Raw genomic sequence first — 16,607 nt, forward strand, 5'->3', positions numbered from 1 at the left:
TATGCCATCCGCTTGCGGGCGGCTGGAACGAAGCCGCCGACGCTTTTTAAACGTCCCATCCCACAAATGAAGACAGGATAGGCAGGGAGCACCATTTAATCGCCACGATCGTATTAGAGAAGGACCTCCGAGACACCAAGCTGACCTCTGCAGAATTCAAGCCAGCGTTTCTTATTTGCAATTCAAAGCCAACGTTGGAGCAAACTAAGGGCAGAGAAGAGACTCTTGATTATATCCGAGGGGTCACCATTGCTCTGCGCAGTCAAAGAACAACAGCCTTCCTTGTCTTTGGTGCAGTTTAAAAATTTCTCCTGCTGCTGTCACTCCTATTTGGCGACTGGAACCTCAAAGGTGAAATGGAAGATGAGCTGCTCTCCTAAAAAAGGAGACATTTTTCGTGCTAATGCTAAGAAATGTAGAGTGGCAGTTTGGGGTTAGATTCTCAAATTAGTCAGCCAGAAGAGAGGGACACCATCAGCCAATCTCGGAGCGAAGAGGGGAAGAAGCTCTCTTCTTATTCTCCCTCTCTTTCCCTCGCCGGTTGAATTCCACTTATACAACGGAAACCTGTAATTGAGGGTTCAAATCTGGAGTGGTGTCTGGGGTAGAGAAGCGGGAGAACTAGTGGTCCTAGAAAACAGAAAGTGGTTCCTGGAGAACATCTGTGGAAGATCTCAAGGTCCAAGATAATGTCTTGACCAGGGGTGGGATTCAAAAATTTTGGCAACTGGTTCTCTGTCTGGTTGCTGGGTGGGTGTGGTCATGGTGGGCGTGGCCTACTCGGCCTCCTGCACCATGGTGGTGGGGGGAGGCTTTTCACCCTCCTCAAGCTCCAGAGGCTTTCCTTTGAGCCTCTGGGAGGGCGAAAACGGTCTCACCCGGGCTCCAGAGGCCCTCCTGAGGTCGAAAACGGGCCCGTTTCCGGACTTTGGGGAGGCCCCTTTTTTGCCCTGCCAGAGCCGCCACATGGGCCCTGCACTTACCTGCATCCAAAATGGGCTGTGTGGAGACTCCTGGGAGAGGAGGGGAGGGGAGGGGTTGGTGGTGCCAGCCAGTCCTTGAAACTACCGGTTCGGCAAACCAGATGTAAAATTAGCATCCGGTTCGTCTGAACTGGTCCGAACCGGCTGAATCCTGTCCCTGGTCTTGACCACGTTGGCTTTGACAGGATGAAAGGGTGGAGAATAGCAGAAGACTAGGAACGGAAAGAAAACAGAGGATTGAAGAAGATCTGCTGAAGTTTCATTTGATGCTTTTTCTTTAAAGCTTCCGTCAAGCATTCTGGCCCACCCAATGCCTTTCCATGGTCTGATCTAGAACAGTTGTTCTATTCTATTCTATTCTATTCTATTCTATTCTATTCTATTCTATTCTATCCTATCCTATCCTATTTCAACAGTTGTTTGAAATAGAATAGAATAGAATAGATTTTTTTATTGGCCAAGTGTGATTGGACACACAAGGAATTTGTCCTGGTGCATACGCTCTCAGTGTACATAAAAGAAAAGATACATTCATCAAGAATCATAAGGTACAACACTTGATAGTCATAGGGAAACAGTCAATATAAATCTTAAGGATAACAGCAACAGGTTTACAGTCATACAGTCATAAGTGGGAGGAGATTGGTGATAGGAACGATGAGAAGATGAATAGTAACAGCAATCCAGGCTTAGTGAATAGTTTGACAGTGTTGAGGGAATTATTTGTTTAGCAGAGTGATGGCGTTTGGGAAGAAACTGTTCTTGTGTCTAGTTGTTCTGGTGTGCCGTGCTCTATAGCATCGTTTTGAGGGTAGGAGTTGAAACCGTTTATGTCCAGGATGCGAGGGGTCTGTAGATATTTTCCCAGCCCTCTTTTTGACTCGTGCAGTATACAGGTCCTCCATGGAAGGCAGGTTGGTAGCCATTGTTTTTTCTACAATTCTAATTATCCTCTGAAGTCTGTGTCTGTCTTGTTGGGTTGCAGAACCAAACCAGACAGTTATGGAGGTGCAGATGACAAACTCAATCATTCCTCTGTAGAATGGTTCCTCAACCAAGCAGGATCCTTTTTGGAAACTTCACCAGATGTTCTTCAGCTCCTTGCTTTCCATTTTTTGCTCTCTGTCTTCTGCTTTTCCCCTCTTCCGCTTCCGGTCAAAGCCAACGTGATGGAAGACATTATCTTGTAAGGGTCCATCACCTATTTTTAGGTGGGAAGAAAGCTCTCCGAAGCGTAAGGTGACCACCACCCCCTTAATTTGGGCTGTCAGATCAGCGTGCGCCAGAAAGCGCAAAGAACGGGGCACATGCTTAAACTGGGGAGCACACGTTTAGTGGGGGAGCACACGCAAGCTGCGTGCTTCTTTTGGCTCGGGGCCACCAAGCACACGCCAACCACACTTCAGGCTTGCTCGCGGGAAAGATGGCACCCTCGCAGGCCCGAAGTGGGCAGCCTGCATTCTCTTGGCCGCGTCCCATTTGGGGGAAGCGAAGAAAACAGCCATTCCATGTCAGGCCTTAATGTATTTGCTTTTTGTCTGTGAATATTTATAACAGTTGGGGGGGAAAAAACCGGGACAGCTGGTAATGCATTTTGAAGTGCGTTAACAACACAGCACCAAACAGCTCTCTATTGATCACGTAATGCCTTTTTTCTTTTCTTTTCTTTTCTTTCTTTTTTATTTTTTTATATCCCACTTCCCGGCCCCGAGCATTTCTTCTGTTTTTCTTTCTGCGTTTCTCCCCCCACCCCCCCCAAATACATAACTTCAAGTACCTTTTGCTTCAAGCGAATTTTCACCTCCCTTATTCCCATTTTTGCATGATCTTTTGCCTGCATGAAAAAAGAGAGAGAGAGAGAGAGGAGGGGGCAGGGGATGGAAAGAGAGGGTTGTTAGTTTAAGAGTGAAATCCCTATTTGGCTCCCGAGACAAGGGGTTTTGCGAGCCCACCCAGGTCCACCTGCTTTGATTACTACGAATAGTAGAGTGGGAGGTGGAGAAATGGACCACTGGGAGGGGGGGGAGAAACCATAATGGGCATAAAAACAAATAAGGAGACAAGAGGTTAAAAAAACAATCCTTAATGAGAGAGAGAGAGAGATTTTGTTGGTGGAGAATATCCTGGTTTTAAAGAGAGGATTCTTATTTTATCCTCTAATTATTTTTTATCTCTGCTGCCTGCCGGGGGACTGAGGAACAGTCCAACTTCCGCATCTGCCTAGCCTGCTCAAGGCCAGGCAGGAGACACCCGTTTTGGGACCTCTCCCTCTAGGTCACCCTGGGGTCCCACCGAAAGAACCGGCCATGCGGAGGGCGAGTGGCATCCACGAGTCTTCTACATCCAGGTTTTGAGCGCACCAAGTGAGGAAGGAGAGTCTGTCAGGGCTGACAGACAAGGAACTAACCATGATTCTCACTCTAGTACAGGGGCGTCAAACTCAATTTCATTGAGGGCCACAGCAGGGTTGGGTTTGGCCAGGGTAGTAAGGGCCAGCTTGATGTCACTCGTGTCGGGGGCGTCTGTGGTGGCTAGCGACAACGGGCTCCCGAGCTTCGTTTTCAGCCGCAACAGCCTCCTGCTGCCCTCCGCCAGTGAAGAGGGAGCTCGAGGGGGCTGTGCAGGCACCCTGAGCTCCGTTTTCACTGGCAGAGGAGAGCAGGAGGCCGTCATGGCTGAAAACGGAGCTCGGGAGGGCCACGCGCAGCACTCCCAAGCTCCGTTTTTGCTGGCAGAGGCACCTTGGGGCTGGTCCTTCTGTTGTGACTCGTCCTCCCTCCTCTCCTCAGCCGGGCCCCTCCCGTCTCCAATCGGGCCTGTTATCAGACTCCGAGTCTGATAATGAAGATGAATGGCCTCTGATGCCTCCAGCCCTGGCCCCATGCCCGGAGAGGATTCCAGGAGTGAACAAACAAGTCCATAAACTTCACTCATACGGCATGTGTTCCTTTGGCTCAGCCGTCAGAGCAGGAAGCCAGCCAGGGATTGGAATTGCTCGGGCCTACTCCTTCTGACCCCTCCCTTTCAGAAGACAATTCAAAGTGGGAGGATCCTCGCTTCCGGAGATCTGAGAGGCGACGCCAGCAGAAGGTGGCTCTGGTGGCTCAACAGACTAATGCAGTCTGTTATTAACAGCAGCTGCTTGCAATTACTGCAGGTTCAAGTCCCACCAGGCCCAAGGTTGACTCAGCCTTCCATCCTTTATAAGGTAGGTAAAATGAGGACCCAGATTGTTGGGGCAATAAGTTGACTTTGTATATAATATACAAATGGATGAAGACTATTGCTTGACATAGTGTAAGCCGCCCTGAGTCTTCAGAGAAGGGCGGGATATAAATGCAAATAAAAATAAAAAAAAATAAAAAAATAAAAAAGGAAGGGTGGGGCAGGCCTGGATAAATGCTGAGTCATGGAGCCACACCCCACAGCCTATATAAAGGACCTGCTTTTGGCATTCCAACCTTGAGTCAAGCAAAGTCTCATCTAGTTTTCTGATATCGGACTCTATCGCTGAAGTCACAACTGAAGCTGAAGAAGCTTCTCGGATGAGAAGCAAAACGTCTTCAAAAGAAAAACCAGAAAGCCCAGTTTCCCCCCCGCCCCGTTCTTTGGGCCACGCTGAGAAACTGCCCACCCAGTTGACGGTTTTTCAGAGCCGACAAATGCTCAGAGACACACACACCCCTTTGCCCCAAAAGGCTAGCTCTGGACACTTACAAATTTGTAAACGGTCTTCATGGCGGGATTCGCCTTGGTCTTCACGGTATTTAAAATGGCCCCACTTCCTTTCTGTGTGGACGAAGGAAAAATAAGCCATCAGGACAGGATAGAGAAATGGGAGCACAAATACACCGAATTATGAACACTGAAGCCAATGGATTCTCCTTTAACGCCTGCAGGCCTGTGACAACGACCAATGGCCCGTAGCGCCGGTCCCACGCGTCAGAAGGAAGGGACAGGGTGGAAATATTTTCTGACCCGAAAGGCAGACAGTTCTGCCTTCCTTTTCAAATTAAAGGTTGGATTTCATCCGGCAGGCAGCCCCGTATTGTTACGCAGTCGTCAGGATAAACACGGAGAGAATTGCTTTCAGTTTCAAAGCTCACAATCTTTGGATTAGCCTGCAGAATCATTGTCGGGGTTTTTTAACAACACAATCCAGCCTCTTGTGCAAAGCAAAGACAGCCCTTCCACCTCTCTCTTTCTCTCACTTTTTCTCTCTCGTTCTGTCTTTTTCTCTCTCTCTCTCTCGTTCTCTCTCTTTTTCTTTCTCTCTCTCATTCTTTCTCTTCTCTCCTTTCTTTCTCTTTTCTATCTTTCTTGCTCTTTCCCTTTCTTTCGCTTTTTCTCTCTCTCATCCTGTCTTTTTCTTTCTTTCTCTCTCTCGCCTTTTATTTCTGTTTTCTCTCTCTCCTCTTTTTCTCGCTCTTTTTCTCTCGTTCTCTGTCTTTCTCTGTTTCTCTCTCTTCTTTCTCTTTCTTTCTCTTTTCTCTCTCTCATTCTCTCTCTTCTCTGTCTCTCTCCTCTGTCTCTCTCCTCTTCTCTCTTTTCTCTCTCTGTCTCTCTCTCTCTTTTCTCTCTCTCCTCTCAGTATCTCTGTATCTCTTTCTCTTTCTTTCTCTTCCTCTCTCTCTCTCTGGTCTGTAAACGAGGGGAGAAAGCATGCCAAACAAATTTCACCCAGGCCGAACTTCGCATCCTGATGGCAGCTCCAAAGGAATTGTGAAGATTCTGACCCCTGAGAGAGAATCCTTAAGCAGTCCTGTTTGTACTTTCTTTATCTGGCAGGACAAGCTGTCTTGGGCTGTGTAATGCATTATTTTGATAAATAAAATTTACCATGCATAAAGGAAGGGATACTCCATTCCCTACAAGTAAGCAAGCACACACACAGAGGCAGACACGATGCTGGACTGGGGGAACTATTCTTTTAAAGCAGGAATAAATGTTATTATATATTTGCTACTCATCAACAGTTTAGTTTACTTTATTGTCACTGGACCTCGTACAACGTAATTAAATGCCATCTTCAGTGTACATCACACATAAGAAAACTATAAAAAATAAAACAAAAACACACATCCTTCAATCCTCTGTTAATCCAACAATTAACAGAGAAACACAATTACAAAACATCTTAATATAAATGGATCCATTTTTGAGATACTGACTTTCTCTCTCTTCTCCTTTATTTTATTCTATTTTTTCTTCTTCTTCCCTCCTTCCTTCCCTTATAAAAGATGTTTTGGAAACACAGCTCTAAAATATCTTGTTATAAGTGGCTCCATGGTTGAGATTCTCTTTCTTTCTTCCTTTCTTCCTTCCTTCCTTTCTTTCTTTCTCTCTTTCCACTCTTCTTTCTTTCTTTCCTTTCTTCTTTCTTTCTTTCTTTCTTCTTTCTCTCTCTCACTTCTCTCTTTTTCTTTCTTTCTCTCCCTCTTTCTCTCCCTCTCTCTTCCTCCCTCCCTCCCTCTCCCTTTCTTTTCCTTCCTTCCTTCTTTCCTTCCTTCCTTCTTTCCTTCTTTCCTTCCTTCCTTCCTTTCTCAAAGCCGTCCTTTCTTTCAGCACAATCCTTGAAACTCTATCACTCTTTCAGAATATCAGAGAAGCCAAACCAACTTCCCCAGAGCTTATTTTACGCCTTTCCATTTCTTTAACAATCAAGGAAACTCAGCCATCATTCTTCACTGTTCAAAAACAGTTGGTTTGAAATGAAGTTCGGAGTTCTGGAAGAAAACAACTCAGATTCTGCTCATTTATTATTTTCCCTGAATGTGTAAAAGAGAAGATTTTAAACGCCAACCCTCCAGGATTCTAAGATGGGGGTGCGATATTAAGAAATTCTTTATCAAGAGGCACAACACATCTTCATATGTAGCCTGGCATCAGAAATACTGCCTCGGATCTTTTTTTATTTATTTATTTACATTTATATCCTGCCCTTCTCCAAAGACTCAGGGCAGCTTACACTATGTCAAGCAATAGTCTTCATCCATTTGTATATTATATACAAAGTCAACTTATTGCCCCCAACAATCTGGGTCCTCATTTTACCTACCTTATAAAGGATGGAAGGCTGAGTCAACCTTGGGCCTGGTGGGACTTGAACCTGCAGTAATTGCAGGCAGCTGCTGTTAATAACAGACTGCATTAGCAGTCTGAGCCACAGAGGCCCCTTGGGAAGAAGTCTTGGGAAGAAGTCGATGGAGGGGACAGAATTGAGGATGGCCAACTCTCTCTAGCATAGAACGTAGCAGCTCTTGGAAGAGTGGCGGAGGAAGGACAAGGAAGCGATGGAAGAAACATTACTGATGCTTTCAAGGGATACTTACCCGGACCGTGGACAGCCACTGATGGTAAAGCTTGGCGCTCCCTGCCACAAAAGAAGAAGCGAAATGAGAACTTGTTTGGGTCCTTCTTTCTCCCAGCATTTATCCAAATACAGCCAACAACATGGAGTTCTGCTACCTGTTACCCCAATCAACAACCTTAAAACAATTCGGGAGAGAGATATCGAGGCCTCCTGAACAGTGGTAGGTTCCACATATTCTTACTACCAGTTCACTGCCTCACACACACGTGCCTTCCACACATGCATTTGGCCTCGAAAATGTGGCTAAACAGGACAGCATTATGTTCGGGTGGGTGGCCAGAAACCGCTACCGGTTCGCCTGAACCGGTACGAACCGGCTAAATATCACCTCTGCTCCCGAAGATGCTTCTCTAAATAAAAGAAGAGAATTATCTTTGTTTAAGTTATTTGAACTATTTGTATCCCCATCTCGGCCATTCCCTTGCTCCCCATCCATCCACACCACTCTCCCCGTTGTTGGAGAATTCACAGTGGGGGACCACGCTCCCCATCCATCCACACCCCTCTCCCCGTTGTTGGTCTGGATGGAGAATTCACGATGGGGGACCTCAGGCGTTGAGAAGATAAACTTGAAGGCATCTGATCCTGCTTGTTGACCTGTAATCTTGGCCACAGCTCTAAGAATCTGAGTCACACACAATTCTGCTTTCAGTGGAATCCGTACACAACGGTACAGGCAGGGGTGAAATGCTCCCGGTTCGGACCGGATCGTTCGATGTGGTAGCGATGGCGGTGGGTGGTTCGGAGAACTGGTAGCAAAAATCCCTGCCTCCCCCCAGCCCATGCCAAGCTGAGCCGTGCGATCATCAGAGGTTTTTTTTTTACTTTTAAAAGCATTTTTTGGGCTGAAGAAAAAATGCTTTTAAAAGTAAAAAAAAAGCCTTTGATGATTGCGCGGCTCAGCTGGGTGCTAGCCAAAAAAAAAAAAGGGGGGGGGAGTCCATTTTTGCTCCCAGCAGGCTTCCCTGAAGTTTCCCTGAAGCCTGCTGGGAGGAAAAATGGATTTCCCCGTTTGCCTAGCAGAGCCTGCTGGGAGGAAAAACGGGGTGTGTGGGGTTTTTTTTTTTCATTTTTGAGAGAGACAGAAAGAAAGGAAGGATGGAAGGAAGAAAGGAAGGAAGGCAGGGAGGGAGGGAGGGAGGGAGGGAGGGAGGAAGGAAGGAGTACCATCCTAGCACTAGGATAATCCAGGGCTGGAAGGGACCTGGAGGTCATCTAGTCCAACTCAGCAGGACATTGCTAGTGAGTTTCTGTCTTTTGATCCCCCAGTCACATAGCTAGGCCCACCAAGCCACGCCCACAGAACTGGTAGCAAAAAAAATTTAGATTTCACCCCTGGGTACAGGGAGCCCTCCACTTACGACCGCAATTCAGCCCAACATTTCTGTTGTTAAGTGAGACATTTGTTCAGTGAATTTTGCCCCGTTTTATGACCTTTCTTGCCTCCGTTGTTAAGTGAATCACTGCAGTGGATCAGTTTCTAACTCGATTGTTAAGTGAATCTGGCCTCCCCATTGACTTTGCTTGTCAGAAGGTCACAAAAGGGGATCACGTGACCCCGGGACATAGCAGCGGTCATAAATATGAGTCAGCAGCCAAACGCATGAATCTTAATCACATGACCATGGGGTGGATGCCACAATGGTCGTAAGTGTGAAAAATGGTCATAACTCATTCTTTTCAGTACCATGGCAACGTCACGCGGTCACTAAATGAACGTGTCAACTCACAAAGCATCCCTGCTCTCGAGTTGCCGTAGGCGAGGGAGATGAGAAAATGGCAAAGCAGCACAGCAGCCAAAAACAAAAACACATTCCAGACATAGCTCTCTCAAGGCTGTCTCCCGGGGCTACCCACAGTGGCTGGAGGGAAGCGATTTCTACAACCCACAAAATTGCTCCGTTGGCGAATGTGACTGATAACACACCCTCTGGGGGAGGGGAGGGGGAAAACAGGGTGAAGTCTGGGCGGTAAATTACGTGGGGTCAGAGCTGGTTTCACTTGAAACGTGCCGACATGACGCTCCTAATAAATAACTGGATTTCTTTTGAAGCTTGGCTCGAGGCTCATGATTTAATTAGGGCATCTGTTGGAACTCTGACAGAGCGGCTATAATTCGAGGACTAGCTGTAACAAAAAGAAGCGGTTTCCCTTTTGTATTCCCAACCAAGGCTAGTCTTCTCCTCACCGGCATATTCTCCCAGGTTGATCTCTTCCTCAAAGACGTCACTGAAGCCTTCTCCAGAGTTGAGAAGATCAAGACGACCATCGATGAACTTCAGGGGAGAGAAAGAGAAAAGCATTATCTTCTGAGACTTGCTCTCTTTTTCCAGGAGGACAGCTAGGAGAATCTAATATCTTCTTCTCTTCTAGATGTCTATGGAGGTTCTCAGTCCTCCAGGTCATGGTTGTCCCAAAGGTGTTTTTTCAAAAGGCAGGTAGACTTCGGTTTTCCTTGAAGAGGTTTCGCTTCTCATCCAGAAAACTTCTTCAGTTCTCATCCAAGAAGTCTTTTCAGTCAGAACTGAAGAAGCTTCCAAGATGGGAAGAGAAACGTCTTCGAGGAAGGACAAAGCCCAGTTGCCTTCTGAAGAACCAAAGAAGCTTCCAAGATGGGAAGCGAAATGTCTTAAAAATGAAGTCCAGTTGCCTTTTGAAAAAGCACCTTTGGATTCTTCTCAGCAGGTCCATTGGATGGAATCCTTTGCCGTGAAGAGCCAGGGAGGGAGAGCGAGAAAAACAGAGACGGAAAAATACACCAACGTTGTCTATTACGGAAGACAGAATGGGAAGAACACACGATGCTCTTAAAAATAGCTCATGAGCTTGCCTGGTGTAAGGGAGGGGGAGAAGAAAAAAAACAACCCACAGAAAACACCTCATTCTGACCCATAAATTACACTAATTAGGGAACAAAGTGGCCAGCCATATTTCACAGCACGTTGCGAAACCGCGATTGTTCTTAACGCACACAAAGTACCTGCTTGAAAAGCTGCAGCTGGATGGCGTTCTGCAGGAATTGTCGCATGGTGGCCGACCGGTGGGAAACGAAGGTTTCTTCGCAGAAAGTGATGGGTTCTTCCTGGAGAAAGAAAAATTGAGGAGAGGGCTGTGTGTGAATGGACCTCTTGCCTGAATATCTCGAGGGAGGACAAATCGATGATGGAAACCTCTATCTCCCATCCCGATGAACTGTGCTGTGGAGCCAAGCTCCCCCAGATGAAGGACGTAGGAATCAAGAACCCAACTCTTAGATGTCTTTCTTTGAAGACGTTTATCCAAGAAGCTTCTTCAGCTCTGACCGGTTGGCGGGGAGAGTGTCAGAGCTGAAGAAGCTTCCTGGATAAGAAGCGAAACATCTGCAAAGAAAAACCAGAAAGTCCAGTTGCCTTCTGAAAAAGCAACCATGTTGAGACAGCCATGATCTGGAGGACGGACAATCTCCATAGACTTCCAACTCTTTCTCAGTTGCAAGAAGAGGGGTTGGTGGGCACTTGTGGGGGAGACGTTCAACTCATACCCCGAGTAGGTTTTCTTCATGGACATACTCCAGGGGGAAAAGAAAACCCGCAAGTAAATTTAATTAAAAAATAATAATTCAGAGCCTTGGTACCAATGTCTTTGGGGCTTCTCAGTCATCCAGGTCATGGTTGTCCCGAAGGTGTTTTTTTTTTTCAGGAAGCAACTGGACTTTCTTGTTTTTTTTTTCTTTTGAAGATGTTTTGCTTCTCATCCAAGAAGATCCATCAGCTCTGACTAGATGATGGTGGGGAATGGAAGGATTTACACTCCTTGTGGACAGTTGGTCATTTGCATGTTGAGGCCACTTGGAGTTTTATCTGTGTCCTCAGGGTCACCTGAGTGGTGCAAATGGATGTGGAGCCTTCTTGGAACTGTTGAAAGAACTGCGTTGCGGACTGTGTTGGATCTTTCAACAGTTCCAAGAAAACTCCACATCCATTTGCAGAACTCAGAGGACCCTGAGGACACAGGTAAACCTCCAAGCGGCCTCAATGACTCTCTAAAAGAATGCAAATGACCAGCTGTCTGCAAAGAATATAAATCCTTCCATTCCCCACCATCTAGTCAGAGTGCCCCCAACAACCTGGGTCCTCATTTCACCAACCTCAGAAGGCTGAGTCAACCTTGAGCCGGTGAGAATTGAACTGCTGGCAGGAGGCAGTGAGCTGAATTAGCCTGCAATACTGCATTTTGACCACTGCATCACCATGGCTCTTAGATAAATATAGAGAAGATAGATAGATAGATAGATAGATAGATAGATAGATAGATAGATAGATAGATAGATGGATGGATGGATGGATGGATGGATGGATGGATGGATGGATGGATGGATGGGTGAGTGGGTGGGTGGGTGGGTGGGTGGGTGAGTAGGTGGGTGAGTGGGTGGATGGATTGGATAGATAGATAGATAGATAGATAGATAGATAGATAGATAGATAGATAGATAGATAGATAGATAGATAGACAGACAGACAGACAGACAGACAGATAGATAGATAGATAGATGGGTGGGTGGGTGGGTGGGTAGGTGGGCGGGCGGGCGGGCAGGCGGGCAGGCAGGCAGACTCTTGCCCCCAACAATCTGGGTCCTCATTTGACCAACTTCAGAAGGACAGAAGGCTGAGTCAACCTTGAGCCAGTCAGGTTCGAACTGCCAAACTGCTGGCAGTCAGCAGTCAGCAGAACTAGCCTGCAATACTGCATTCTAACCATTGCGCCACCGTGGCTCTTAGATAAATGTAGAGCCAGAGAGATAAATAGATAGATATATAGATAGATGGATGGATGAATGGATGGATATTAGATAGATAGATAGACAGATAGATAGATAGATAGATAGCAATAGCACTTATATAGTGCTTCAAAGTGCTTTGCAGCCCTCTCTAAGCGGTTTACAGAATCGGCTTCTTGCCCCCAACAATCTGGGTCCTCATTTGACCAACTTCGGAAGGACGGAAAGCTGAGTCAACCTTGAGCCGGCCAGAATCGAACTGCCGAACTGCTGGCAGTCAGCGGAATTTATTTTATTTATTTATTTATTTAATTAATTAATTTAATTTATTTATTTCTTTATTTATTTTGTCGAGTACATATTAGATAATATATATAAGTATAAGCATGAATTGAATACATAAAATGAATACAACTAAAAGGAACATTAGGACAGGGATGGAAGGCACGCTGGTGCTCTTATGCACACCTCTTACAAACCTCTTAGGAACGGGGTGAGGTCGACAGTAGACAATCTAAGGTTAAAGTTTTGGGGGTTTTGGGAAGAGACCACAGAGCCAGGTAGTGCATTCCAGGCATTGACCACTCTGTTGCTGAAGTCATATTTTCTGCAATCAAGTTTGGAGCGGTTCACTTTTAAGTTTGTATCTATCGTGTGCTCATGTATTGTTGTGACCGACTTCGGAAGGATGGAAGGCTGAGTCAACCTTGAGCCAGTCAGGATCAAGCTGAAGTCGTCATTGTCATTACAGCAGATGATTTTATGAGCTATGCTCACTTTGTCAGACCGAAGGCGGCGGAGTTCTAAGTTTTCTATACCCAGATACCTGCAATACTGCATTCTAATCCGCTGCGCAACCACGCAAGTTGATACTTCCCCTCCAAATTCAAAGACTCTCCACTGCTAATTCGTTTTCCTCCTCTCTCCAAAGCAGGGCCAACAAAAAAAAGCCTCCTTCCCCAAACCCACCCAAACACCTCCCACCTCTAGACAAATCCTGCCGTTATTCAAGAGCTCAGCCCCCCATCCTGAGTTGCCTATTTTGCAGGGCCTGCCATCATCCCCCCACAAGGGGGCTTCCATTACAAGGGTGCTAATCTTGTGTGTAGCCACACGTGATTGTCACCATCATCATCATCGGCCCCGCCATCCACTCCGCAGCTTCCTTTCGCACCTCAGTCATGGCAACAGCCACCCCATGCCTTTCATCCCACCCCCAGGAGGGGGAAAGAGAGGAGAAGTGACCGTTTAATGAGATCACGTGAGCTCGGGGAAGCATCTGGCAGAGAGCAGGCCAGTTTACCCAGCTTGAGTTGTCGTGGAGACAAGCACATGACCAGCTCAGCACCACAAGTCTGGGGCAGCGGTCCAAGCACACTCTGCGCATTCTGACAGAGAGCAGATGGGCGACTCGTCAGGAGGCCAAAAGACATGGAGGAAGTCTCCTGGGTGGGTATCACCATCCCTTCCATCCTGGATTTATAGACACACACACACACACACACACACACGGATCCCAGGGCTCTGTTTCCCAGCAGATCAGCGCCTGGCCCGCTGCAAGACCAGGTCTGGTTCTCCGACCCTTGGTGAGTCAGTGTGTGTTGTGTTAAAGCACGCCTTGGAAGAGCTGCTCTTCTCGTTGCACACCTCCCCTGTGCCACGTTTGTTGAGCAAACACACGCAAAAGCACGCGCCCGTCTCGGAAGACGTGCCCAAAACATAGCATCTTTTGGAGGCGAATAGAGTCAAGGCTGTCAGGGTTCCTACGGACGCCCTGATTAAATCATGAGCCTCAAGCCAAGCTTCAAAAGAAATCCAGTTATTTATTAGGAGCTTCATGTCAGCACGTTCCAGGTGAAGCCAACTCCCATGTAATTTACGCCCCAATCATGACCCTGTTTCCCACTCCCCCCAGTATGTGTTATCAATCACATTCGCCAACGGAGCAATTTTGCGGGCTGTAGATATCACTCCCCTCTGGCCGCTGGGGGTAACTTTGGGAGACAGCCTTGAGAGGGATATGTCTGGAATGTACTTCTGTTTTTGGCTGCCGTGCTGCTTTGTCAGTTTCCCATCCCCCTTACCTATGGCAAGAATGCTTTGCGAGTTGACAAAGATCTCCTCATTCCTATCATGACCAACCAGTTGCATTGCAACCAACAGGTAGTCCTTGACTTACAACAGTTTGTTTAGTGACCATTTGAAGTGACGACGGCAATGAAAGAAATGATTTACGACCATTTTTCATACTTAGGACCATTGCAGCATCCCTACAGTCACGTGATTTAGATGCTTGACAATTGGTTCAGATTTATGATATCCCGGGGTCGTGCGATCCCCATTTTGCGACCTTCTGACAAGCAACGTCAATGTGGGGGGAAGTAACTGTGTTACTAATCGAACAACTTAACAAACGTGGCAAGCAAAGTCGTAAAATGGGGCAAAAGCAGGGGTGAAATGCTACTGGTTCACACCGGTTCGGGAAAACCGGTAGCAGCGATGGAGGTTGGTTCGATGTGTGGCAGCAGTGGCAGCGCGAGGCTCCGCCCACCTGCCCGGACGTCGTTACTTCCTGGTTTTAAGCAGGAAGTAACCTATTTTTTACCCTCTGTGCATGGACAGAAGGCTTCGCGCATGCGCAGAGGGTCCAAAATTGCACGTGACATGTGCACTTCCGAACCACTAGGGAAGATAAGTAGATTTTACCCCTAGGCAAGAGTCACTTCACGAATGTCTTGAGTAGCGACATCAATTATGGGCTTCGTTGTGGTCGTATGTTGAGGACTAGCTGTACTGGGGAAAAAAAGAATAGATGCTCAGCTTGAAATTCCCAGAAGGAGCACCACCTGGTGATGCCACGAAGGTCAGTGCACAGCCTTTAACGCTCTTCCAAGAAAACCCAGGCTTCTCTCTACCTTACAAGCTCACTTTTTATTTTTTATTTTTTATTTGCATTTATATCCCGCCCTTCTCCGAAGACTCAGGGCGGCTTACACTATGTCAAGCAATAGTCTTCATCCATTTGTATATTATATACAAAGTCAACTTATTGCCCCCAACAATCTGGGTCCTCATTTTACCTACCTTATAAAGGATGGAAGGCTGAGTCAACCTTGGGCCTGGTGGGGCTTGAACCTGCAGTAATTGCAAGCAGCTGCTGTTAATAACAGACTGCATTAGTCTGTTGAGCCACCAGAGGCCCTTAAAAAAGCATCCCAAAAAATTTTAAGGTGTGGGAAGTACACCCCAAAAGGATAGCGCCAGAAACCTCAGAAAACAGTGCCGTTAGATATAATGAACTGTTAAATGAAAAGGGTGAGTTAAAAACTAAATCAGAATTAGAAGCAGATGGTATAATAATGAATTGGTTTTCTTATTTGCAGATACAATCCAGATATGAAAAAGATGTTAAAACAGAAGGCTTTTATAATAGCATAACTGTTTTTGATAAGATTTTAATAGGTCCTGATGACAATCTGATTAAGAAACTGTATGGATATTTATTAGAAGAAAAACTGGGGGAAGAACAAGTTAAAGAGACTAATATTTGTCTCTAATATTTGATGGGGGAAGAATTTTGGTCATGGGATAAATTTAGATGCCTGGCAAAAATTATGGATGTATAACTATAAATTGACAATGTCTACACCATATAAAGAGAATTTGTGTAAGATGTTTTACAGGTGGCATTTATCCCCGACGAAAATAGCAAGAATGTTTAAGGACAAATCCGAAAAATGCTGGAAGTGTCATCAGATACCTGGATCATATTACCATATGTGGTGGACATGTGTTGAAGCGAAAATATATTGGACTAAGATACACATGTGGTTGGAGAAAACGATCAAAAAACACATAGACTTTAAGCCAGAAGTCTTCTTGTTGGGAATTATTCCGGAGATTTATATAGAGATGTAAAATATTTGATTGTGAATATTATTACAGCAGCTAGGATTGTGTTTGCTAAAAATTGGAAAAATGAGAAATTACCTTTGCAAGATGAAATAATTAGGAAGATGATGGAATTTGCAGAGATGAGTAAATTGACATCTGAAATTAGAGATCAAGGAGATAAGCAATATTATAAACTATGGGATTTATTCTACAATTGGTTAGAAGGGAAAATATGTTAGAATAAGATATTGAAGACACTTGTGAAGACACGCGTCTCAAGAAAGAGACGCGCATTTTGAATTTGCACAAGAAGATTTGTAAACACCCCGTCACAAGGTAATGGCTTGATGTGAATGTTTTTTTGGGGGTTTTGTTTTGTTTTGTTAAATAAAAAAAAATCTTATAAAAAAAGAAAAGAAAACAGTGCCAAGAGACTGAAGCCAGCCCTTCCCCCTTTAAGAAAGAAGCACCAGCTGAAAGGAAAACTCAGAGCAGCCGTGCTAATAATGGCTGTTACAAAAATGACAGAAAAGTAACAGAAACACTTAAGTAGAGCCATTAAGTTAAGGGGAATCAGGCTAAAAATAAATTCTCCAAGGTA

General features: G+C 45.8%; 1 protein-coding gene across 6 annotated transcripts in view; it reads right to left on the reverse strand.

Moving 5' to 3' along the window:
- Nucleotides 1–16,607, reverse strand: part of DENND1A (DENN domain containing 1A) — a 290,292-nt gene that overhangs the window by 59,492 nt on the left and 214,193 nt on the right. For all 6 annotated transcript variants that reach the window (XM_058159046.1, XM_058159045.1, XM_058159047.1 and 3 more), the window contains 5 exons: nt 10,337–10,438; nt 9,545–9,632; nt 7,316–7,356; nt 4,701–4,772; nt 2,761–2,817 (listed from right to left, as the gene is read on the reverse strand). In XM_058159046.1, the coding sequence (XP_058015029.1) occupies nt 2,761–2,817; nt 4,701–4,772; nt 7,316–7,356; nt 9,545–9,632; nt 10,337–10,438 (360 nt within the window). The remainder of the gene's footprint in view (nt 1–2,760; nt 2,818–4,700; nt 4,773–7,315; nt 7,357–9,544; nt 9,633–10,336; nt 10,439–16,607) is intronic.

Source organism: Ahaetulla prasina, chromosome 16, assembly GCF_028640845.1.
Source record: "Ahaetulla prasina isolate Xishuangbanna chromosome 16, ASM2864084v1, whole genome shotgun sequence".
Taxonomy (NCBI): domain Eukaryota; kingdom Metazoa; phylum Chordata; class Lepidosauria; order Squamata; family Colubridae; genus Ahaetulla; species Ahaetulla prasina.